Raw genomic sequence first — 27,663 nt, 5'->3', positions numbered from 1 at the left:
CAGATGTAGATGCCACTGGTTCTGATGTTCTCCAGATGTAGATTCTAATTCCCTTTGGCGCTCGTGTTTCCTCTCCATTCTCTTGAAAAGCTTACCAAGAGATGTCTGCACAGTTGTTCTCTTCTCTTCATAAATCAACTTATAACAGGCGGCAATAGCATCGTGAACAGCTACCAACACCTTCGTAAACCTTTCAGTGTTTGGTTCTTTAAAAAGTGACAGGTTTGGTAAGAAGTCTCAATTAGAACCAGCTGAGAGCACCATGGGTATAAAATATGAAAGTGTAAGTTAATTAATAAATCGTATTTTTTTACATTTATGAAAAACAACGCATGACCTTGTACTTATTAAATTACTAAATAATGGGAGACATCCATAATACTGGTTCTTTTGGGTTATATTGCGTTTTTATGGATGATGTTGGTCGTGAAAGCCTACATGTTAAATTGCTTTCCTCTGAAGTGAAATTGTGTCCGATAGAGATGATATGTAAAAAGAGGACTTGTTACTCATGTGACCGCAGTGTAGGTTTTCATACAGGTGGCACCTGTGAAGGACATGCAAATGCCATCTAATTTAAAATAAATTAGTGATTGTTATTCTGAAGCCATCCAGATATATAAACACGGACACAATTTCAACCGAGATGGTACAAACTGAGCAATCATTGGAAGGGCGTTATTAACCAGTTTAGGTCATAACTGGCTGTGTTATTCCCTTCCTACCTACCTATGTGAGCGATGTTCCTTTCCGAGCTCTCTCTAGCTTACATTTACAAGCAAATTTCTTACATTGACATGCTAATCTCTCACAATACAATGGCCACCCCCACAGCTTCGTTTGTCAAGATTTACCCGATCTTACATTTACATGCAAATTTCATCTCTAGCCCCGCCCACTGACCCTTGGGCTACACCCATCTCAAATCTTTATAACTCCCTGCCTTAGCAGCGCTCCCGCTTTATTTTTCACCTGATGACGATTGCTTGTGTTGCAATCGAAACGTCGTGATATTGTTATTTTTTTTATTATTTTTTTCTATCTACGTGGCTTTACCGAAAAACCCAAAGAATACAAATTCCTGCAGTCACGAAAGCTTTAATTCAATTAGTGATTGCACAAGCTTTTGCCGTTATATTCGCAGCTTAGACCCAGGTGCGCATCATTGAGCGTGTTTGTCACATGCTGCAATCTATTTTGTCAGTATAAGACAGTTGCTAATTGGAAAGGTAAGTTAATTAGCTGCTTAATTTAGTCTTGTTCTGTTGATACATTTTTTTGGATGCCGTTGAAGCACGAGCGTGCGTTTCTGTGATGTTTCCTGAAGTGTGTTGATGTGTGCACAATGCCCCTGTTGAGTCTCAAACTCAACGCATATTTTATCATCCTGTTTATTATATAGGTTTTTTGCGCACGTGTTCATTTGCATATGGTGTCGGCAAAGGGCAATGCAGCAAATCTATTGTTCTACTTCACACGCGCCAACACGTATGTTCCGCCACATTCACAAACCGCATTAATTAGTCCGGTGAAGTATGGTCAAATAACCACCGTGGCCCACATGGCGTGTAGAGGGCCTCCCTTTTCCATCAGTGGATTGACCAAGGGGGAATGCACGTGTTCTTTTTCGTTTTTAAATTGTAAATAATCGATTCTCATATGCATGATTCGATACATATACTGTAACTTTCTGACCCCACCCCTACTAGACACCTGTGAAAAAGAGCTTCATAGATCATCAGATTTTTATCAGGATAAATAGTGTTATTATACAGTACTACATTAAAAGGTTCTCGCAGGAATGACTAACTAATTATTGAAATATTTAATGTAAGAATAACATTAAGTAATCTTGGATTAACTTTATTGCATTTTGGTGTTGAGCCACCGAGGGCAGTGGCATGAAATGAAAATTGCTTTTATGAAAAATATACGTGTGCATGTCAACATCCATTATTTCTGGTATCCACTTTAGAATCCATTGCAGTGTGATTGGAAGTGATGGGTGTTTGATAAAAAAAATGTTCAAGTCATTATTTCAAATGTGATATGTTATGATGAATATTTTTAACCTCTATTTTATTATTGTTATGCATTTAAACATATCTGCATGAAACTCTCTAGGTGGTGTTTGTAAAAGGCTGACATAATATTCGGTAACCATAATTTATTGACGCTTATTTTATTTAATCCATGGAACCTCAAGTGGGGTACATCATGCATGTAATGCATTCACATTGTATTGCATATTCGCTCTATAAAGAGGTTTGTACAGCATTCAAGAAATCAGATTTTTTTCCATCATTTCAAAAATGTTAGAAATCTGTTCATGACACTGCTTGGATTTTTGTACCCTCCTCTTGGGAATTCCGGCATAGAATCTGTGACATGGCAAAAGTGATGACTGTTCCGATTAATATACCCACAGTTTCAGGGAGGCCGCTGGATTTGAATCACAAACATTTGCCATAAGTGGCGAACACGGTTCCATTAGCCCTTCCCCCCCCCCCCATGATTAGTGTCAGTATTAAATTCAAGAATGTGTTATTCTTGTCGAATTTTTTACTGTCGGTTTTATCTGTTTTGGGTCCGCATCATTTATTTTATACTCTTTGGTTCTTACGGGAAAGTCACATAGGTAGCATTAAAGGTGTAATTTGCATATCAATAGAATACATAATTGATTTTTGCCCATTCTTCAATGCAGATGTCATTAGTATAAGAATAGGTTTAAATTGATCAATCATTCCAGGCTTAATAGAAATGAAGGACGTGGTGGTGTTTAGAGGGTTAGCAAAGGGTTTCTTGTCTGGCCACTTGGGTACGATTATTGACTATACACACTGACAATAACATCTGTAACTCCCCCTGGATTCACTGATTCTAAATTAAGAATCAAATATGGTGGATCAAGATCAACACCAGTAAAGACAAATGTGACTACTTGTAGTGCTAGCCAAACTAGCCCCTTGTCTGACATATGGGACTGAAAGGATGCACACTTAGTTTTTTAGGCTAAAATACAATCTGTTTCCTCGACATTAGCATCTACAGGACGGTGAGAATAAAATCCAGGAATTCAGAATAACAGTAGCACCTGGCTTGACTTCTTAAGTACATGCCATGACCTCACTGGAACAATCAATCGGAGTTAAATAAGATAATGCTGCTCTGCTGACACTCCAAAATGATCAGGTCTGTCCGTTTCTGTATTAAAGTGCTTGAAATATGAACCCGCGTTTCTAATGCGGAACCCTCCATCGTGCGACGGACGAAGCACACAGCGCCGAGGTGTTGGCAATGTGTTAGTTCCAAGTGGAAACTAACTTTAAAAGTTTTAGATTTTCTACCAAGAAGTCACTTCCAAAAACACTTTTAACAGATTAATTGACCTGTTTTTGCTTTTTCCAACTTGGCAAATGTTTTCTTTGTATGTCAATTAGTTACATTTGAACTGATTATTAGCCAAAATCAGCACATTCATCTAAGTATGCATATCTCAGGGTTCACCAAGCAAGCTGACGAAGAACTTTGCAAAATATTTTTTGTCGGTACATTTGTATTTCATGCTAAGTAATAAGCTTTGCATACACAAGTGGCAATCGGCATTGGAATACAACACGCTTGTGAAATCATTGCTTGAAAGGTACCATGTACAATGTGTGTAGTGGGATGTTTGTGTTGTCAAACATGTAGCCGCAAACATAATTATTCGTGCAGATATGTCAGAATAAATTTCGCATTTTGAATTTGAAACATTTCATTTGCGCGTCATGTAAGATTTTGTGCTGGTTAGGGAAGCACGACCTGCGTCTTTTCAGGGTGATAACAGCTGCATTGTTCTATATTTAAAACACGGGCTTGAGTTGTTTAACAGTTTTAATAAGATGTGCTTTTATCAGCAATATCTCCTTTAAATATTTAGGTTCAGCTGGTCTTCTTTCACCTTGTCCTCCCACATTGAGTCATGAGTGCAACAGGCACTGGGAATACTTACCAGTAAGGCTGTTGTGTTTAGAGTTACGTTTTATATCTCTAATCAAAATGTTCATAAAACACAACCAAGTATTCCACCTCGAACTGAGCCCATGGTCTACGAGTTAGGAGTTTCTATAAGCATTGCTCGTGGGTTCGTGACATTATTTGGCTGCTGCTGTCTTGCCCGCCAATCACTGTTTGAGAATTCAGCCGTGGCTCGAAATGTTCTCTGAAGCAGGCAAAGGTCAAAATTTACACTTTGTAACAGCCTAGCCCAGTGTGAGGTAAATTTGATTGACTTAGGAGGTGGGATGGTGGTTCGCGCTGCATGTATGGCTTCCTCATGGGCTGCCAAATCTTTCATGTAAAGGATCGCTGTCACCATACCTACCTGCTGGTCCTCAGAAGTGGTGTTGTAAGGAGATGGCTTGAATTTGTAATAAGTTTGATTGAATTTTCTAAGTTTTAAGGGCCTATAACAGTGACAATTCTTTTTTGTTCCTGGGTATTAAGTGTTATTTCCTAATTGCTATTATTCCCCACAAACTTTGCTTTTGAGACCAGGACAGTGATTTTTAGAAATTCACCTATTTTCAATGAGAAAACGGGCGTATTTGTGTCTTTGCGTTCACAGAAAGTCAGAAAAACAACAACCTATGAATAAAAATTAACATGTATTTATACTAAAGCAATACAATGACTACAAAGGTGGAAACATCACAGCCAGTTATGACTTGAACTGGTTGATGACGTCGTTCGAATGATTACCGTGTTCGTGAGCATAAGGCAGATTTTAAACACGGGAGGACAAACACTTCAGTCGTGGCTGATCATTGTTTTAATGCAGTTGGCTCCACGCGAAATTGATTTCTCTAAGACTTTGCAAGCCCACTGGCTATCAACAAAGATTTGTTCATGAAGCCATCCATATATACAGACACAATTTCAACCAAGAGGATGGGTACAAACTCAGCAATCATTGGAAGGACGTCATCAACCAGTTTAAGTGATAACTGGCTGGGATGTTTCCATCTTGTCACCTTCCGATGTTCGTTTTATTTTACTAAAAATGGGACAAGCAATTGCAGTCCCTGCGGTGTTGCCCCTCTGTTCAGCGTACCACAAGTTGTTAATTTCTCCACGGCTCATGCGTCTACCCTTTTCTTGCTCTCCGATCTCACATTTACATAACCATCTCCTCTTGTGCTGGTTCCAGGGCACTTGTATCCCTTCCACTTTGTTCTGATACCAGGATGCTTGGGCTACGCCCATTTTAAACCTTTAAAACAGCTTGCCTTCAGTGGGTTACCTCCCCTTTTTCCCACCTGATGATGATCGCTTGTGTTGTGATCAACGTCGTAGTTTATTGTTTATTTGGTTTTGTTTATTTATTTTAAACTATCTACGTAACTTTATCGAAAGACCCAAATAATATGAATTCCTGCAGTCACGAAAGCTTCAAGTCAAGATTTAATCTCTTACACATTAGTCATGGGTGACATCGGACTGGCAAGAATGCACCTGCTATCACGTATCCAGACCTTCCTTCATCCATCGCCCCGGTGCCACACGGCCATGAGCTCCCGTACCCATTCCTCCGAAGAAAGAGCAGCCATCTTTAGAATAGAGCAGCAAGTCGGAGAGCAAGGAAGACGTTGTAGATCCAGATAACAATTTCAGAGGTGGAGCTGAGGAGAGAAACCCATACTACCCCAACCAAAAAGACCTCAACGACTTGATAAGAGATCTTGGTTTCAACAAGTCCAATGCCGAGCTTTTGACATCAAGGCTCAAGAAGTGGAACTTGTTGTATGAAGGTGTGCAAGTCGCAGATCAGAGGAAGCATCACCAACCTTTTTGCAGCTTCTTCACCCGTCAAGATGGGCTCTGCTTCTGCCATAATGTGACCAGTCTGTTTGAGGCAACCGGAATCGCCTGTAACCAGAATGAGTGGCGCCTCTTCATTGACAGCTCATCCAGGAGCCTCAAAGCCGTGCTGCTCCATCATGGTAACAAGTACCCGTCTCTTCCCCTGGCTGACTCGGTGCACCTCAAAGAGGATTACAACAGCATTAAGACCTTGCTGGACGCCTTGAAGTATGATGAGTATGGCTGGGAGGTCATTGGAGACTTAAATGGTAGCATTCCTGATGGGTCTCCAAGGCGGATATACCAAGTATCCCTGCTATCTTTGCCTTTGGGACAGCAGGGATACCAAGGTGCACTATCACAGGCGGGACTGGCCACAGTGGACCGAGTTCTCTGTGGGGAGGAACAACGTCAAGTGGGAGCCACTGGTGGACCCCCGGAAGGTGCTGATGCCACCACTGCACATCAAATTAGGCCTTATGAAACAATTTGTCAGAGCTGTTTGAGGCAAAGGTCATCGTCGGACCACAGATAAAGAAGATCCTGGAGTGCATTGACTTCCCCAAGAAGCTCACTAGTAAGGAGAAAACGGCTTGGAACAGCTTTGTTAGTGGTTCGTGGCTTCCTGGGCAATCACAAGATCGAAAAATATGTGGAGCTGGTTGAGACTGGTGAAGAACTACGGCACAATGGGCTGTAGGATGTCCCTCAAAGTCCATATCCTTGATGCTCATCTTTATAAATTCAAGGAGAACATGGGAGCATACTCGGAGCAGCAAGGATATATACTGGACTTTGAACGCCACTACCAAGGACAGTATAACGAGAACATGATGGGAGCGACTACATTTGGGGGCTGATTTGTGAAAGTGATTTACAGTTTAATCGTAAATCTCAAAAAACGACTCGCTTCTAAATCCTTTGTAGTAATTTTTGCATTACTTTAGCATAAATCTATGTTAATTTTGATTCATATGTTTTTTTTCTGACTTCATGTGAATGAAAAGACACAAATTCGCCCGTTTTCTCATCGAAAATAGGTCAATTTAAAATATCACGGTCCTGGTCACAAAAGCAAAGTTTGTGGGGAATAATAGCCATTTTTTATACTTTTTAGGCATCAGCAATTAGGAAACAACACTTACTACCGAATTTATAGGATTACAAAACTTGCAAGCAATGTATGATAACATGTGTATGTATGTTTAAATTCTTTTGCACCGTAGGCAACCAACTGTGCTAATTGGAAGTGTGTTGACATGTGTAGTCAACTTATTTTTTGCCTAGTTGCGGTTACAAACAAAACTCTGTGTGTTTAACCCACAATTGATGGAATCGCTCATTGCTCACTTTCATTGTACGCCGGCCCTGGCATTCACACCCACCCACACGCATGCTTTTTATTTGTATTCTTCCTCCATTATGGTCATCATTATGGCCTTCATTATACGGCTTGTGTGGGGTCCCCTGAGAGAGTGACGTTGCTTCCACTGGTTCAAAGAAACGGCTTCTTTTCAAAATTAATGTTCGTTTTACTGTGAAATGGTTGCATAAACGCATTGCAAGTAAATTCAAATGGATGCTGCCGAGGATACATCGAGTGTTGCTGCGTCCTTAGGCTTTCCAATGTAGATTGTTGGCCTTTGTTCACAACAAAATAGTCATAGCATTGAGCTTCATTAGTTTGCATTGGGAGACACTGCAAGTCATGACAGGCCATTAGTTTTATGACAACATTTGATGATGTTGGTTGTTTAACTTCGTAATTTGAAGATCCTTTGTTCATCATAATGTTTGAAATGGTAAGATCTGCCATTGAGTATTACAACCTGGTATGAATCTTCACTTTAACACCAGTCCACAAATTAATTTAGGTTTTATAACAGTTATCTAGATTATCTGGTCATTATAATTTTTTATCCTGCCAGCTGGCACTGTAGCAGTGTCTAACGATTGCAAGTGCACAAGTTTAAATTCCAAACAGGGGGTCAAGTCAACCCATCATTCTTTTCAGTTTGATGAAATTAATATGGCTCTTGTGGGAAGTCTGGAATGGTTTGTGAGTCGAGAGAGACAAATTGCCACCGTGAGACTCGGAATTATCCATTACGCTCTCGAGACCAAAATCCAGCATCGACGAGCGCTGCACAATGTTCATTTGAACACGGAGACGCTTACACTTTGTAAACGTAGCATTGCAATGCAGTCGTCATGATCTTTGTCTGTTCCTGTTCGGTGTGAGGGCTCCAAGTGTAGCATGCAGCAGACCTGTCATCAAGTGGGGCATCGGCGCTTTTTTCCATTTAAGCCGACATTATTATTCAGTCCTTCGCAGCCCCCTAAGAATTATTGAATGAAGCATTGTGTGAGGTCTTTAACAAAAAAAGGTCCCCTTCTTACTAAAACACCGAAGCCCAGCCCCCCCCCCCTCCTTACACATGCCTACCCTCTCAATTCAATCACATGTTCCTGGCAACAACAAAAAAAGTGCCTTGCACCCAGCTCCAAACAAGCGTGTTTTACTACTTGTATTCTTTAACTAGGTTGTTGGGGGGCCCCATAGGCGCCCCCGCACAACCACAGCCTGCGGCACCCCCCAACAATCACAGCGTGCGGCGGCCCCCAATAGACTGGTCAAGTAAATCCTTACGATCCACTCGCACAGCGTGCGGTGGGCCTTCATCCAGCAGTGGATTTAAGCACCAAAAAAACTCGAGTACTAATGTAATGTACAGAGCATGGCTCTCCCTCAGGGCAGCAGTGGACAGAGCACGGCTCTCCCTCAAGCCAGCAGTGGAGAGCACGGGGGTCCCTCAGGGCAGCAGTCGACGGAGCACGGCTCTGCCTCACTCTCACTCACCCGTCTCCTCACTTTCACTCCCCCGTCTCCTCACTCTCACTCACCCGTCTCCTCTGAGCTGCATGCAATTGTGTGTGAGTAAGTGTGAGTGAGCTGTGTGTATGAGTGAGCCGTGTGTGAGTGGATCGACCGTCAGCTTTCTGTGGCTGCGTCTCCGGCGCTGTGGCCGTGATGTTGCTGCTTCTCGAGCCTCCGAGGTGCGGGACGCACCACAACACGAAGTGGGCAGCTCGCGGTCACGTGACGCACTTCAACCAATCCGGGGGCGTACATGTTTGGGAGGGGCGCACCTCTGGTTGGCTGCTTGCTCGCGGTCACGTGATGCACTTCAACCAATCTGGGGGCGTTAATCACAGTCACAGAATGACAGAAGGACAGATCTGGGCTATTATATATGTGTATTTGGTTACGCTGATGTTGCCACATGTGGAGTGTGTACCATTTGCTATAGGATAGTGGTAAGGGTGACGTGGATCGAGAAATGCCTTCTGCTGAATTATTTTCAGTATGCTAACTCCTAAGCGGTGTTCATCATGGTTGATGGTGGCAAGGTATCGAAATCCGCCTTTTGTAACTATGCAAATCGAGTGGGGGGGGGGGGTGGGAGGTTGTATATGACAGTTTTTTTTCCTCATCTCCTCTTCTGGGAGCATGAAACAGAAGTTGTGTTGTGATGATGTGAAAATTGCGATGCTAACATTCATCGCCATAAACTCTGACACTTGCGGTACGGGTGTCTTTTTGGAAGAAAAAAACAATGCTATTATTTGATTATCACTTGTTAAGTAAGTATTGTTGTTGTTTGTATACGCGTGTGTAAAGATTTGCCACCGAAACATTGTAGGATGTCTTTGCAAAATATGATCGTTGTGTTTGGGGAAGTATTCGTTCCCAAATGGGGGTTTGTGTCGATTAATGAGATCAAGGTGTATGGTGTCGTCCAGACACTCCTTTGTTTATTAATGTCTGAGTGTTGTTCTTGTTTCTTATTGTAGCACTGATGAAATGTGGTCGACTACCTTGTATTTCTGGATGAAAAAATATTATTCAGTTCTATTAAGTGAAGAGAAATTGTGTTTATAATATGTTCTTAACACGAGTACTCATTATGTTTTGATGTATACAACTTCAGACTTAGGATGCCTTCCCCGTGACATTGCTAAGTAAAGCTGCCATAATGTGCACAGCTTGCCAGCTGCCTGTGAACATCACTTGCCACTTGGCAAGGGATGTTCACATGGCCACCTCCAGCCATGTTTTGCCCGGCGTCGCAATGCTATGTTGGTGCAAAGAGCAGCACGATCCCAAGATCCATTCACACCACCGTCTTCATTATCGTCACCATTTTATCCTTCATCTCCAAAGGTTTACCTTTCAGTACCTACTCTAATATTAATACTTTATTCCACGAAGTGCAACACATCACATTATACACCGTGAACGTGACCCCCCCTTCCCCCCCCCCCCCAAAAGAACACCAATTATATTAGGCACTCACCTAGTTCCCAGATTGGGCTATCGCTGAGAGAACGGAGAACACGAAGTGGGCAGCCACCAGACATGGCTGTAAGCAGGTGACCAAAATCACATGGAAAGCAGCCGATCATAGAAGCAGGGTTTTGATTTGGCAAGAAGCACAATTTTCACACACGACATGCTTAATTTCGATTTTGGTTTTCGAATAGCCCACTGAAGCAGGTACGCTTCAGACATCCGTCCAAGGAGACATTACCAACAACCAAAACAGGGCTCAGAGAACTCCGTTAAGAGGTGTCAGTGCTTTCAAAATGTGCTCATATAGTGCTGCCATTGCAGGATGACATCCAACCTGAAATTTGTACTCATTCACACAGAGTACCATTTGTATAACTGGGTTGTAATTTGCAATGGACCTTTCCAAGTGTGACCCTCATCGTTGTTGTTGTTAAGTAGCCTCCACAAAGGCTTTAGGTCCCATTAGTTACGGTTCAGTTGTGTCTGCATATGTAACTGGCAGTCGATCCAACGTATCTGTCATGCCTTACAAATACTCTTTCTTACAATGTAAATTACATTTTTTCGTTTCAGAAGTAGGCCCCATTGTAGGAAATGGGACTTCTGAATTTGTGTACATACACCAATTAGCGGTTACAAATGAGACATTGTTGAAAATGGTGGCTGGTTTTAAGGACAAATTTTATTAATTTACGGGATCTAACCCAAAAAAAAACTCTTCTGGAGAAAATCAGACTTGCAGCCTGCACTAATTTACTCTTGGAAGTATGAAGTAACATCACACAGATGACAATGGATTTGTTGGACACGAGAAGAGAGTGATTAATAGTCTTCAACTCAATGTGGCTGGAACTGCCCGGCTGCATCTCCCTACTACACACCCTTCACACTGACCATGCGCCTACCGATTGAGGACCAGGCCTATTCTATTACATTAAACGGTGCTGGCGATTTCCCACGCACCTGTCCCAACTGCCCCTGCCTGTTCCAAGTGGCAGCTCGACAATACTGGGTGAGAAATCACATCGAGCCATCGGGTGGAAGCTATTGCTCGGGCCGCAGGATGCAGAAGGCAGTGATGGTGCACACATTTGTAAACTTATGACCTAAAGGTAGCAAGTTAAACCTGAAGGTTTAAAAGCCGGCTGCTCTCCGAACTGACCTAGTTTGTTTGCCCTTAACCCGTATCACTAATTAGCATGGTTGGCTACGTACGGTGCGAAGGTGCGAAGGAAGTGCCGCGTGCATACAAATAAAGTGTGGTATGCTTTGCAACTCTGGCTACGACACCTCCCATGTGCAAGTGTAATTGCTCGGTGCACCAAACGGTCAATGATCACACGTGGACAAGAGGAGGCTGTCATTGGCCAATCTCGGGGGCCATCCTCACCACACGTTTTCTTTTGTTTTCGTGACTCGTAAATCCATTACTAGAAAGGTTACATGTGTCTGGAGTCCCTAGCCATGAACGTTAATTGATGAAATTATCATTACGCAATGCTTACATTGTAACCGGTTGTCATCCTGCAATGGCAGCACTATATGAGCACATTTTGTAAGCATTGACACCTCTTAACGGTAGTTCTCTGAGCCCTGTTTTGGTTGTTGGTAATGTCTCTTTGGGCGGATGTCTGAAGCGTACCTGCTTCAGTGGGCTATTCGAAAACCAAAATCGAAATTAAGCATGTCGCGTATGAAAATTGTGCTTCTTGCCAAATCAAAACCCTGCTTCTATGATCGGCTGCTTTCCATGTGATTTTGGTCACCTGCTTACAGCCATGTCTGGTGGCTGCCCACTTCGTGTTCTCCGTTCTCTCAGCGATAGCCCAATCTGGGAACTAGGTGAGTGCCTAATATAATTGGTGTTCTTTTGGGGGGGGGGGGGAAGGGGGGGTCACGTTCACGGTGTATAATGTGATGTGTTGCACTTCGTGGAATAAAGTATTAATATTAGAGTAGGTACTGAAAGGTAAACCTTTGGGGATGAAGGATAACATGGTGACGATAATGAAGATGGTGGTGTGAATGGATCTTGGGATCGTGCTGCTGTTTGCACCAACATAGCATTGCGACGCCGGGCAAAACATGGCTGGAGGTGGCCATGTGAACATCACTTGCCAAGTGGCAAGTGATGTTCACAGGCAGCTGGCAAGCTGTGCACATTATGGCAGCTTTACTTAGCAATGTCACGGGGAAGGCATCCTAAGTCTGAAGTTGTATACATCAAAACATAATGAGTACTCGTGTTAAGAACATATTATAAACACACTTTCTCTTCACTTAATAGAACTGAATAATATTTTTCATCCAGAAATACAAGGTAGTCTACCACATTTCATCGGTGCTACAATAAGAAACAATGTTGAAATAAGTCAATTATTGCCATTATTATTTTGGCATCAAAACCATCTACACTAATCAGTGTAGCACCGTAAAAATGACCGCACCTCTCAAATAAGTTAGCTTATTGGGTTGACAATTGCACCTCTAATTGTTGCTTTCGCAACCAGTTTGTTTTAACCAAATACAGTGCACCTGTATATGAGTGACCGCTTGGATGAATGGGCTTTCTTCACGTAGATGTATGGCCTGTTTGTTGGTATACTGCAGGATTAAGAGCCTCACTGCACCCTGTAGGCAGGCTTATTTGACCATACCTCACCACGCAGGTTCACTGGGGGTTTGGTGAAGCACTATTGAAGGTGAAGCTAGGGTTGAGTGCAAAAAACTGGATTTTGCGGCACAGTCCCCTACTGCCCACGACCCCGACTTGTTTTGGAGGGTGGTCACCCATCCAAGCATCGTCCAGAGACCCCCAACTGTGCTTTCGCGTCCGAGGTCTGATGAGATCGGCTGCGTAATGGGGGATTTAATCAGTCGTTGCACACACCGCAGCAAATCACGTCACATTTTAGAGTTTGTGCATACTGCACGGGGTATGCATACCCAATTAAAAGCTGCTATCTTGTCCACTGAAAAAGAGTGATAGTAATTAACCAGGGATAAAAGTGTGCCAGCCATAAAGCAAAAAAAAAATAAAAGCCCTGCAAATTAATATTAAATAGGACAAATAATGCCCACGTAAATATATCTCCTGGGTAATAATTAAATACGTTTTTGTCACCAAGGTTTTCAAAAACAAATTAATATTGTTTTGTTTAGAAAAATCCGCATGACCTAGCACAGCACCACCACCATGGTAACTGTGTTTGAAATGCAGTCCCCCCCCTCCATATATTCGGCACGGCCCCACACCTCATTTGTTCCACCCTTAGTAAGTAACGTATTTACTACTGTATTTACCCAAGAATGTCAGTGTGTAAGGCGCGTGACGTCACTCCACGTCGACCAGCCCCCCTCATTAATAATCATGAACAGGTTACGTCCTCCACATGGACTCGTCCATCATTAATAATCATGAGCGGGTGACGTCACTCCACATGGGGGGCGAGGCGCCTCCTCCCCCCTCCTCAGCGTCAACTCACAACCCTCACTGCAAAGGCAGAACCCTCACGTCACGCGATCTCCGTAACGCTGTTGAGACATAGAAGTAAAAAAGGGCTCGTGACGTCACTGCACGTTGACCCACCCCCCTCATTAATAATCATGAACAGGTGGAGTCCTCCACATGGACCCCCCCCCCCCGTCATTAATAATCATGAACGGGTGACGTCACTCCGCATGAAAAAGGTGGAGCGGAAACAAAAATTTGTTTACGCAAATTAGCTTTCATTTTGACCTTTATGGAAAGTTAAGGGAATAAAGAAATCATTAATATATAAAAAGCCAGAGCCTTGATGTCACGCTCACTCCGTAACGCTGTCATTAATAATCATGAGCGGTTGACGTCACTCCACATGGGAGGGGGGGGGGCCTTCTCACCAAAAACTGAACCCTCATTAAAAAGCCAGAACCCTCATACCACGCGAACTCTGTAACCCGATTGAGACGTCTCTGTTACCAGCCTTACAAATGGCACACCAATGGATGCACTGAATATGGTTTTACTGTCTGCTTTTCGCTTGAATATGTCAGATTTACTACAATACACCCGTCCTGGATGGGCTATAGGCTAGTTTTAAATATTACCACACGTGTGCATGTAAACTGAATATTTGCTACAACTAACTCAATGTTTTACCTGTAACCTTGTTAGAATAAAAGATGTAATAAATCTTGACTTATAACTTTCGTGACTGCAGGAATCCATACTCTTTGGTTCTTTCGGTAAAGTCACGTCGGTAGAAAAAGAAAACAAAAACAATATATCACGACGTTTCGATCGCAAAACAAGCGATCGTCCTCAGGCGGAAAAAGTGAGTTTTTTTGGTTTGTTTTACGCCCGTTTACAATCACAAGGCAATGTTAGTTCACAATACTCTGGTTAACACAACAGTGAATCATTCCTTAATTCATGCATAAACTGTCTGCGAGAGATCCTGGATGAGCAACCCCATTCTGTTGTATATATTGGGTCTTGAAATTTAATTAAAATAAAACAAATGTATGCTAATTTATGTAATTATGCGAATATAGTTATGCTAATCAACGAGTTTTGGGTTTAGATCGCGTTATTTATAAATGTGTCGTAACCCTCCACCACCCGACACGGCCAATCAGTAAAAAAAGTGTCACGTTGACAAAAGACAAATAGTTCACTGCTTTAGCCCACCGGTGTGTTGAAGCATGAAACCACAACATTTACAATTTGAGTACGACGTTTCGCTGGTAATTGCATCCAGCATCATCGGGCAATTCGCCAGAATGGTGAATTCTGGCGAATTGCCCATTCTGGCGAATTGCCCGATGATGCTGGATGCAATTACCAGCGAAACGTCGTACTCAAATTGTAAATGTTGTGGTTTCATGCTTCAACACACCGGTGGGCTAAAGCAGTGAACTATTTGTCTTTTGTCAACGTGACACTTTTTTTACTGATTGGCCGTGTCGGGTGGTGGAGGGTTACGACACATTTATAAATAACGCGATCTAAACCCAAAAATCGTTGATTAGGAACAATATTGGTCGCGAAAGCCTACGTGTTAAATAGTTATGCTAATTTGCGAAGGAGTAATTGAATATTGCTTAAGTGTATGTAAGGATGCTAATTTATTTATTTATGCTAGTTAGGCTTGGCTTCGTTGTAGAGGGTTGTATTATCAATCGGGATAATACAATGATTCTCGCTTGAGCTTTTACTGATTATGTCTTAGTGTGTTTGTCAGGTCTCAAAATTCAGATCTCACTGCACCACTCAGACTCTTCTGTGTTAAGCAACTTTAATATAAATAAAAAAAACACAACACTCTAATATGCCAACTCTTATGCTAGGAATATCAACACATTACTCCTGGAGATGTCCTCATTGGTGGTGTTTGCTATCTCAAGGGGAGGCACCCTCCCTTCATACGTATTTTATTGCTACCATGTGTTGTGTCAAATTGTGAGAAGACAAAGGCAGTTTGGGGCTCTGGTCCTATGGAATACATATTATCTTGGTTGTGTGTGATTTATCTATTTCACCTTGTATCTCTTTTGACTTACCCAATGTCTAATACTTCATGATTATTATTTGGTTTATGTTTAACCAAGATTCGTGATCTACCATAGTTGTTACCACATGTATTCCGAGGGTTTTATTAACCTTTGTTCCCTGTCTATCCAGTGATTCGTGTTTTTTATTCTCGAGTTGTATTTTGATATCCTGAGGTTTCAAGATATGGCTAAGTTTTGACTTAGACTTTCGTGACTACCGGAACTCATATTTTTTGGTTCTTTTGGTAAAGTTACGTAGATAGAAAGATACAATAACAACCAATATATGCGGTGAATAAGAGTAAAATAAGGTAAGTAATAATAAAAGCCACTAATGTAGACTGCAGTCTGGTTCTTAATCTGAGAGTGTACTGGCAGTCTATAATGTCGATTTATTCTTGTCGCTAAGTTTCGAACTTTTGCCGTTAAAAAAACGCCCTGTGCTCTGCGTCCGTACCAGTGAGTCTGGAGATTTGTTTGTGAAACTGTCCAAAACGTCCGTGGAGGTCGTGTCATATGGTCCTTTGACAATCTGGAGATTTCCCAGATTGTCAGTAACTTCCCTTTGCCCCGGAGTTTATTATTCAATGGCTCTTTATAACCTCCTCCCTCTAGTTGCTTTAATGTGGCAAAGCAGCTGGGTGTAAGGGGTGGGGGTGTATGGTGCTTTTTTCTGGAAGATTTTTTTGCAGTTTTTTCCTGGATTTTTCTGTTTGCGCATAGTCACTTGAAGGTGTTTTCTTGTTCATGTTTTTTGTTTTTGTTTGTTGCGGTTGCACCCGATTCAAGAGCCGAATGGCTCACAGGGCTATACCAAATAAATGAAACTGAAGCTGTACTTAACTCAGCTCACTTGGTTTGTCTAATCAAGGACTACTCACTGTCTCCAGATGATTTACTTGCCAGTTTCGATGTAGTCTCCCTGTTCACCAAGGTACCTGTACCTGATACCATTGCAATCATTGAAGACTTGCTCCAACAGGGACTGAATCCAGATGTACCGACTTTGGTAAGGCACTGCCTTACCAACACTTACTTCAGCTGGAATGGTACATTCTACAAACAAAATGAGGGTACCCCAATGAGTTCTCCCTTATCACCAGTGGTAGCGAATGTTTTCATGGAGGAATTTGAGACAGATGCCATCCAGACATCCACCCTACGTACTTGTGGAAGAGATACGTAGATTACACGTTCATCATCTGGCCACATGGCCTGCCAGCACTGAACCAATTTCTCAACCACCTCAATTTCATACACCCATCTATCAAGTTCATCATGGAGGTGGAAAAGGATGGCAAGCTACCATTCCTGGATGTTTTGATCGAGAGGAGACATAATGGCTCGTTGGGACACTGTCTACAGGAAAGCCACCCACACGGATGCCTATCTAAAGCCTGACTCCCACCACCATCCAGGGCCCGTTGCATCTCCGACCAGCACCACCTACCCAGTGAGCTGGAGCACGTACACCAAGCCCTCAGGATGAACGGATATTCTGACCGTACAATCCGCAAAGCTGCCTCCCCATCCATGGGGAGACAACCATCCGAGAATCCAACCAATACCATGACTTTACCATACATAACAGGAGTTCATCTTCTTGGTTCTTTCGGTAAAGTCACGTAGAAGGGAAGTAATAAAATAATAAAAATAAAACATAATAAAACAATTCTCACGACGTTTCGGCCACAACGCAAGCAGCCGTCCTCAGGCGAAGAATGAGACATTATCAAGCTAGGAGCTTATATAGGTGTAGCGAGGAGGAGCGCCTTAACAAAAGAATGTGCATATGAAGAGGAATTTAGCATACCAATGGGCAATGCGTAGGAGGTGGGCCGAGGGGTTTCAAAGTCCCATTATGCCCATGCATTATGCAGGATCAACAGCACCACGGGGGGGCGCAAGGAACAGCGTTAATAAAGGAAAGGAATGTTAATGATATGTAGCTGCATTTACCAAACAACCATGTAGAAAACCAAAGTAAAAAACTACATAAAAAACTAAAATATAAACTGATACTTACTATACTCTACAATAAGCTGAGTTACTAACAACAAATAATAAATTACAATTCTACGTCGTAAGAAGTATATAATATACTTCCATCTAAACTTTATTCTCTTAGCATATACAGTACTATATACTGCCATAGATAAACCCAACATTAAATTATATACTATATTGCTGTAAACCACCCTATACTTTATACATTTTAATATAACACTATGTATTATTCAACTCACCCTAATGTGTATCGAAATGGTTTATAACGTCCTTCCAATGATTGCTAAGCCTGAATCCATCTTCTCGGTTAAAATTGTCTCTGTGTTTGTATATGTGGATCGCCTCATGAACGAATCTCTCATGATAGCCAGATGGCTTGCAGAGAACCTCCGTCTTGGAGAAGTCAATGTCATGTGAGCCCACTGAGTTGTAACAGTGGTCTGCCACGGCTGAGGTGTTTGTCCTACCGTGTTTTAGATCAGCTTTATGTTCACGAATGCGGTCTGAGACGTGTCGTTTGGTTTCCCCAATGTAACTGCTACCACAGAGGCAACTTAGTTTGTAGACGCCAGGGTACTGTATGTCTGGAATCACATCTTTTACAGACGGTACCAGATCACGGATTTTATGTACTGTGTTGAATCGGACCTGGATCTTGTGTTTAATCAGGATTTTGGAGATCTTTTTTGTGACCCCAGCAATGTAGGGTAAGGTGATGGTCTTGAAAGGCTCCTCAACGGGATCCTTCTTGATGGTTGGAGTGATGGCTTTGCGGATTGTGTAGTCGGAGTAACCATTAGCCTTAAGAGCTTGGCGTACGTGTTTGAGTTCACTGGAAATGTGTTCATGGTCGGAGATGCATTGGGCTCTATGATATAGAGTCTTGATGAGGGAATTCTTCTGGGATGGATGGTGGTGGGAATCCGGTTTTAGATAAGCATCCGTGTGGGTGGCTATCCTGTAGACAGAGTGGCTCATTGAACCATCAGGTCTCCTTTTGATTAGGACATCCAAAAAGGGTAGCTTGCCATCATTTTCGACTTGCATGGTGAATCTGATGGCTGGGTGTATGGAATTGATGTGGTCGAGAAATTGGTCTAGAGCAGGCCGGCCATGTGGCCAGATGACAAAAGTGTCGTCTACGTACCTCTTCCATAAGGTTGGGCGTAGAGTGGCAGTCTGGATGGCGTCCGTCTCAAATTTCTCCATGAAGATGTTGGCTACAACCGGAGATAGGGGGGAGCCCATTGGGGTGCCCTCAATTTGCTTGTAGAAGGTTCCATTCCAGGTGAAGTATGTATTGGTTAAGCAGTGTCTCACCAGGGGGGGTACCCCAGCATTTAGTCCTTGATGAACCAAGTCTTCAATGATTGCGATGGTGTCAGGCACAGGCACCTTGGTGAACAAGGAAACCACATCAAAACTGACAAGCAGGTCGTCTGGGGACAGGGCAATCCCCTTGATTGTCGATACCAGGTCAGTAGAGTTTAGTACTGCAGAGGTGGTTTTTCCAGTGAAAGGCCATAGGATTTCGGACAAAAAACGAGCCAGTTTGTAAGTGGGGGAGTTGATAGTAGAGACAATGGGACGAAGAGGTGTATCTTCTTTATGTATCTTTGGCAAGCCGTTCAATCTTGGTGGCCTGGCTGCAGAAGGTTTCAACGAGAACTGTTTGGTCTGATCAATTAATGCGGTTGAAGCAGAAATGATGTTGTTGGTTTTGGAGACGAGGCTGTTGGTGGGGTCTCTTTTTATTTTTGTATAGCTGCCATCGTTGAGTAGTTCTTGAATTTTGTTGTTGTATTCTATTTTGTCCATGATGACAGTGGCATTGCCTTTGTCGGCTGAGAGGATGACAATGTCATCCCTCTTTTTTAATTGAGCTAATTCAAAACGCTCATCTTTGCTGATGTTGCTAGCTGGCATCTTAGCGTTTTTGAGGGTTACAGAGATTTCAGATCTTGCTACGTCTGCAGCGATGTGACTCAAGCCCTTGAGAGCTACATCTACTCGAGCAATTATATCATTAACTGGTATGTGTCTAGGTGTGACTGCAAAGTTTAGTCCTTTAGCTAAAACGGATTTCAAACCTTCAGAAATAGGACTGTTACTGCGATTAATTACGACTTTGTTAACATCTAGCTTTTCAATGTGTGGGTCCGGTTTCTTGTTTGAGAGGCGGTTGAATTTGGAAATCAAGTTGTCCTTACATTTAGTCGACATAGCGGCAGCTGAAGAGGCAGTCATTTTTTCCACGTGTTCCCAATCCGATGTGGACATTGTTGATCTGAAATCTCTGTAACCCTCAAAAACGCTAAGATGCCAGCTAGCAACATCAGCAAAGATGAGCGTTTTGAATTAGCTCAATTAAAAAAGAGGGATGACATTGTCATCCTCTCAGCCGACAAAGGCAATGCCACTGTCATCATGGACAAAATAGTATACAACAACAAAATTCAAGAACTACTCAACGATGGCAGCTATACAAAAATAAAAAGAGACCCCACCAACAGCCTCGTCTCCAAAACCAACAACATTTCTGCTTCAACCGCATTAATTGATCAGACCAAACAGTTCTCGTTGAAACCTTCTGCAGCCAGGCCACCAAGATTGTACGGCTTGCCAAAGATACATAAAGAAGATACACCTCTTCGTCCCATTGTCTCTACTATCAACTCCCCCACTTACAAACTGGCTCGTTTTTTGTCCGAAATCCTATGGCCTTTCACTGGAAAAACCACCTCTGCAGTACTAAACTCTACTGACCTGGTATCGACAATCAAGGGGATTGCCCTGTCCCCAGACGACCTGCTTGTCAGTTTTGATGTGGTTTCCTTGTTCACCAAGGTGCCTGTGCCTGACACCATCGCAATCATTGAAGACTTGGTTCATCAAGGACTAAATGCTGGGGTACCCCCCCTGGTGAGACACTGCTTAACCAATACATACTTCACCTGGAATGGAACCTTCTACAAGCAAATTGAGGGCACCCCAATGGGCTCCCCCCTATCTCCGGTTGTAGCCAACATCTTCATGGAGAAATTTGAGACGGACGCCATCCAGACTGCCACTCTACGCCCGACCTTATGGAAGAGGTACGTAGACGACACTTTTGTCATCTGGCCACATGGCCGGCCTGCTCTAGACCAATTTCTCGACCACATCAATTCCATACACCCAGCCATCAGATTCACCATGGAAGTCGAAAATGATGGCAAGCTACCCTTTTTGGATGTCCTAATCAAAAGGAGACCTGATGGTTCAATGAGCCACTCTGTCTACAGGAAAGCCACCCACACGGATGCTTATCTAAAACCGGATTCCCACCACCATCCATCCCAGAAGAATTCCCTCATCAAGACTCTATATCATAGAGCCCAATGCATCTCCGACCATGAACACATTTCCAGTGAACTCAAACACGTACGCCAAGCTCTTAAGGCTAATGGTTACTCCGACTACACAATCCGCAAAGCCATCACTCCAACCATCAAGAAGGATCCTGTTGAGGAGCCTTTCAAGACCATCACCTTACCCTACATTGCTGGGGTCACAAAAAAGATCTCCAAAATCCTGATTAAACACAAGATCCAGGTCCGATTCAACACAGTACATAAAATCCGTGATCTGGTACCGTCTGTAAAAGATGTGATTCCAGACATACAGTACCCTGGCGTCTACAAACTAAGTTGCCTCTGTGGTAGCAGTTACATTGGGGAAACCAAACGACACGTCTCAGACCGCATTCGTGAACATAAAGCTGATCAAAAACACGGTAGGACAAACACCTCAGCCGTGGCAGACCACTGTTACAACTCAGTGGGCTCACATGACATTGACTTCTCCAAGACGGAGGTTCTCTGCAAGCCATCTGGCTATCATGAGAGATTCGTTCATGAGGCGATCCACATATACAAACACAGAGACAATTTTAACCGAGAAGATGGATTCAGGCTTAGCAATCATTGGAAGGACGTTATAAACCATTTCGATACACATTAGGGTGAGTTGAATAATACATAGTGTTATATTAAAATGTATAAAGTATAGGGTGGTTTACAGCAATACAGTATATAATTTAATGTTGGGGGTATCTATGGCAGTATATAGTACTGTATATGCTAAGAGAATAAAGTTTAGATGGAAGTATATTATATACTTCTTACGACGTAGAATTGTAATTTATTATTTGTTGTTAGTAACTCAGCTTATTGTAGAGTATAGTAAGTATCAGTTTATATTTTAGTTTTTTATGTAGTTTTTTACTTGGTTTTCTACATGGTTGTTTGGTAAATGCAGCTACATATCATTAACATTCCTTTCCTTTATTAACGCTGTTCCTTGCGCCCCCCCGTGGTGCTGTTGATCCTGCATAATGCATGGGCATAATGGGACTTTGAAACCCCTCCGCCCACCTCCTACGCATTGCCCATTGGTATGCTAAATTCCTCTTCATATGCACATTCTTTTGTTAAGGCGCTCCTCCTCGCTACACCTATATAAGCTCCTAGCTTGATAATGTCTCATTCTTCGCCTGAGGACGGCTGCTTGCGTTGTGGCCGAAACGTCGTGAGAATTGTTTTATTATGTTTTATTTTTATTATTTTATTACTTCCCTTCTACGTGACTTTACCGAAAGAACCAAGAAGATGAATCCCTGCAGTCACGAAAGCTTTAAATCGAAATATAACAGGAGTTACCAAAAATATTTCCAAAATTTTTAAACAAACACAAGATCCAGGTTCGTTTCAACACAGTACACAAAATCCGTGATTTGATCACATCTGTAAAGGATGTGATTCCTGATATGCAATACCGGGTGTCTACAAACTGAGTTGTGGCTGCGGCAGCAGTTACATTGGGGAAACGAAACAACATGTCTCGGACCGCGTTCGCGAACACAAGGCAGATTCGAAACACTTGTAGGACCAATACCTCTGCCATTGCTGATCATTGTTTTAATGCGGTTGGCTCACTCGAAATTGATTTCTCTAAGATGAAGGTACTTTGCAAACCCACTGGCTATCAACAAAAATTTGTTCATAAAGCCATCCAGATATATAAACACAGACACAACTTCAACCGAGAAGATGGGTACAAACTTGAGCAATCATTAGAAGGACGTTATCAACCAGGTAAAGTATTAGCTGACTGTGATGTTTCCATCCTGCCTGCCTATGTCAGCTGTTATTTACGACTCCATGCGTCTCTCTACTCCAGTGACCCGGGTGCTGCCGCGGGGTCCACTTTCTGCCCTGCCTCCTTCCCCCCCCTTCTCTCTCCCCCCCTACTGCTGAGGCCTTTATAACCTCGTGCCACGGCATATCTCTCGCCTACTTCAGCAGTTTTTTCTTGCTGTAGTTGTCCCACCTGATGACGATTGCTTGTGTTGCGATCGAAACGTCGTGATCTATTCTTTTTCTACCGACGTGACTTTTCCTGCAGTCACAAAACCTTCAAATCAATATTAGATTACTAATCTATTATATACTTACAATAACCTCCTCTGATCTTTGCACATTATGGGTTCAGTGATGACGTCGTCCGGAAGCAGGTGGATTGCTTCACTATTCTGGCAAATCGCCCGATGATGCTGGATGTAATTTCCAGCGAAACGTCATTCTCAAATTTTTTATGTTTTGGATTTACTCGCCAACACACCGGTGGGCTGAAGTTGTAACTAATTGGCATTTTGTTTACGTAACAAATCCCTTACTAATTGGCTGTGTCGGGTGGTGGAGAGTTACGACACATTTGTACTTACACGATCTAACCTAAAAACCTTTATCACTAATATAATGAGCCAAGAATGTCTGTGTGTAACGCGCGTGACGTCACTCCACATTGACTAACGCAGAAGAAGGTCGAGCGGCTATGATAATTTTTAATGCAAATTCGCTTTATTTTAGTATCTTCATAGAAAGTGAAGGCAATAAATAATTATACGCCGCATCACAGTGCATTTTGTGGCTTTATTTATTTCTTCGGCACGTCCAACAAAAGGTAAGTCTCTACTTTACGCTTCCAAATTATGCTACAATAAACATCTGCTACTTTGCAGACATTGTATCGAATTCCAATTGTTTTTAACCCCAGCGAGCGAAAGCGGAAGATAAGTCAGTATCAGAGCAGTGAGTTGCAAGTAATTGAACATCCGTTAAATACAGCGCTACTGTGACATTACGTCAGGTGTTTTTGACATTGTTGCGTGCAACAACCACTGCCATTAATGCAGTGATGCGGTCAAATACTGTGAGGTGTTTTATCAATTCCTTTTGTGTAACATTCACTGCCGTTATTACAGTGCTACAGTGAAATGCAGTGAAGTGTTTTATGACATTCTTTCTTTAAATATTCCCTTCATTACATTTAGACAAGATAAAATTATACTTTGATCAATTTATTCATAACTTTCATGCTTCTTCTTTGGTGTTCGTTATTTGTTAAGTTACTTCAGACAGTGTCAGCACTCTACTTTCTTCACTCTGCGCTATGAAGCGTCCATCTGTCAAGATTAATTTGTCAGTTAACAGCTTCAGGTGATTTGAAAACAGTGCTAAAGTGAAGTTACGAGTTTTTACAAATTATACAGCCACAGAGATTGTTCGCCTTTGCCTATTGTGTAAGATACCGAAGAGAGCCTGGTCAAAAAATTTAACAATTTTAATGCTTCTTTTGCCGCTATGCTAGCTGGATTTGGCCCCTCTGCAGATCACAATGCCCCTATACAGTGTCTAAAATGCCCTGTCTAGATCTAAATATCCTGAGCGGATCAATGTGTTCATCAAGGATAGCCAACTGCAGGGAAACCTTTTGAACAGTGATAAGAGATTCACACAAAATATCATGTACTGAGAAATCTTCCAAGTCCTTAATTTAATTTAATAAGTTAATACAATTTTCTTTGTGCTACATTTTCTAATAAAATAAACAATCACGTAATAAAACTTGAATTTACATCTTTAATATTACAACTTCCGTCCTTGGACGGGCTAACAAGCTAGTTATTAAGATATTCATACATTGTCAGATGGTGATAGTTGAAGAAGCGCTGCAATTTAACAGTTACAATGATGCACAAATCAACTGAATGCCAAAACCAAATCAAATAACACGAGCGTTGAAACTGACCAAGTAATTGAAGTATAAAAATACGGTACATTGCGGGAGTAACCGATAAACTAGTCAGATATTTTTTTCATCACATCTATCCCTCTTTATGGAACAAAACAGGATTTCTCTACAAATATGGCCTTCACTTGATGCTAGTTGTAATTGCTGGCGAAATGTCGTACTCAGATTGTAAATGTTGTGGATATGCCGTCCAACACACCGGTGTGCAGTATTAGTAACGAATTGCCACGTTCTGTTTACGTGACAAACCTTACTAATTGGCTGTGTTGGGTGGTAGCATATTTAACGACGCATTTATATTTAAGCGATCTAACCCAAAACACTTGTGTTATGGATACATACGCACGCTTTTAACAAGTTCCCATATTTCCTATACCCTTGCCATCCCAATTACTTCAAATATAAAGATCATAAAACAAAGCATCACAATGCCATGCCTTTTGAGCAGGAGGCTGGAGCATGTATATTACCGGAGTACACATAATTCTCAGCAGAGTTAGGTGTGCTCCAGCGCTTACAGCCTATAATAGCTCTGCGAATGCCTGCAAGGTAGAAGATCAAATGCACCTGGATCCACCGGCGGACTGTCAGAGCCACAGCATCAAAAGTGTTTCAATCATAGGCTCACCCCCCCCCCCCCCCCCCCCGTTCAACCACTCGGAGTGAAACAGATTCTCACTTGTAATTAGACTGATTTCTCGTCATTGTTGCCAGTCACTGTAAACATCACATTCATAATTTGGTTTTGCAATTCAATTAATGTCCATTCTCAGGGCTTATTATACTGTATATTGATGAATAGTCACCACATCGCTTGAGAGGAGTACCCTGTTCTGATTTCTGGTCATGACACATTTTTAAATGAACTTAGAGTATTTAATTGTTATCGCTTCCCTGGATTGTTTCCCAACATGACGCATTGCTGTACTCGTTTTTGCGGCGTCCAAAGGAGATTTCTTTCACTCTTTGCACTTTACCTCTCACATTACAACAGGGATTACATTTTTGTAAGTCGAGTTCAACATATGTACAAAGAGCTTATGAAATCTGAATTGTACAATTTTTGAAGCCTTTAGCTGGGGTCGTCCTGGCACCTTGAATCCCAGCATTGTCATTTGATGCCTGCAGGACCGAAGGTGAATGGAGTGGACTATCACATCATCTCCGCCCACGATGGTCTCCCGCTAAGCATGCTGGGACAGGTGAGCAAGGAACTCTGGGTAAGGCTGCACGATTCAGCTCCCTCCACACGTTCAGTCACCAGTGTTTCCACATCAGGAAAAAAAAACATGATACGATTGAAGGGAAACCCCCTAAATTTTAGTAAAATCCCCACTCAACAGAGATATGTATATATAATTAATTATCGGTGCGTTCAGACTTTAAAAAGGCAAGTGAGGGGACTCCCTTGCCATATTCACAGATCTTTATCTGTGAATGTCGATGCCAGAAATAGGTGCTTGCCTCGTCTTTGGGAATGGGATGCTATGGTATTATACTGCGCTTGAATAGCAAAAAAACTCAATCGTACGTAAAAAAAAAACATCAAAACGTCAGCTTAAAAAATATTGGGCATCCGACTATAAATAGGCCAGAGCTCCCTGCGGCTGGCTGATGCTGTGACGTAACCACGTGTGGGCCAGTTGTGCCCCCTTGCTAGACGATAGAAGAAACTCGGGCCATGTAGTGCTGCCAACGAGTGACCACTGGACGTCACATCCGTGTTGGTGATCAGCTGGGGGAAGAGCACCACTCCGTTATTTAAATTTACATCTGCAGATGTTTGGTAACTGTCCGCAGGAACGAGCCATGCCTTAACAGGTTTAGGCTTCAACTGATCATTTTAGCTAAATTGTTTATATATGTTTGTTTTTGCTTTGTCTCTTAATTATTTACATGAGTAAGGTTTTTTGTTCTTGGAATATACAGGGATTATAATCATTCATCAACTTTTTGTATTGAAATTCATAATTGTGGTCACAATACATTAATTAAATCATGCTTTTAAGATCGAATTATTTATAGTTAATGCAAATAGCATTCAAATCAAATGTTAAATTTGTACCTTTGGGTTTATGGAACACGTAAGGCAGGATCGTGCAAGACTCGGAGACCATGCAAAAGTGCGACAAAAAAATCTTGACTTAAAGCTTTCGTGACTGCAGGAATTCATATTCTTTGTATCTTTCGGTAAAAAGAGTTGTAGATTTTTTGTAATGGCGTTACGGCATTTGTAGGGAGTGGAATGATGAGCTGCATATTGCACGCTGTGGCTCAGTGGGGCTAATCTTGCAGCACTTGGAACAGCCTTAGCCGTTCTGACGTCTTCTTGGTTCTTTCGGTAAAGTCACGTAGAAGGGAAATAATAAAAGAATAAAAATAAAACATAATAAAATACAATTCTCACGACGTTTCGGCCACAACGCAAGCACCCGTCCTCAGGTGAAGAACAGGGCTGTCGAAAGACAGCGTCTGAATGAACACCACCAGCGTATACTCTTAGGTTTTTTTCGGTAAAGTCACGTAGGTAAAAAATAAAATTAAAATTAATAAAAGTAAAATAAAAAATCACGACGTTTCGGAGGCAACACATGCTTCCGTCTTCCGGTGGAACCCTCACAGCACGATTGCAGTATCAAGTAAAGTGTCAAGTCAAGTGCTGTATCAAGTAAAAAAAAAAATACAGCAATCGTGCTGTGACGGTTCCACCTGAAGACGGAAGCTTGTGTTGCCTCCGAAACATCGTGAATTTTTATTTTACTTTGATTAATTTTATTTTTTACCTA

General features: G+C 42.2%; 1 protein-coding gene across 11 annotated transcripts in view; it reads left to right on the top strand.

The window, feature by feature from the left end:
* The window catches only part of LOC144719616 (POU domain, class 2, transcription factor 1-like), a 116,939-nt gene that overhangs the window by 46,846 nt on the left and 42,430 nt on the right, over window positions 1–27,663 (top strand). For 8 of the 11 annotated variants that reach the window (XM_078595774.1, XM_078595764.1, XM_078595713.1 and 5 more), the window contains one exon: window positions 26,006–26,097. In XM_078595774.1, coding sequence (XP_078451900.1) covers window positions 26,006–26,097 — 92 coding nt within the window. Of the gene's footprint in view, window positions 1–14,403; window positions 14,518–26,005; window positions 26,098–27,663 lie in introns of all 11 variants that reach the window. The other 3 variants (XM_078595781.1, XM_078595724.1, XM_078595748.1) reach the window with 2 other exon arrangements.

The sequence above is a fragment of the Lampetra planeri genome, chromosome 1 (assembly GCF_965212315.1).
Source record: "Lampetra planeri chromosome 1, kcLamPlan1.2.h2, whole genome shotgun sequence".
NCBI lineage: Eukaryota > Metazoa > Chordata > Hyperoartia > Petromyzontiformes > Petromyzontidae > Lampetra > Lampetra planeri.
This window is presented reverse-complemented; position numbering and strand designations above follow the sequence as displayed.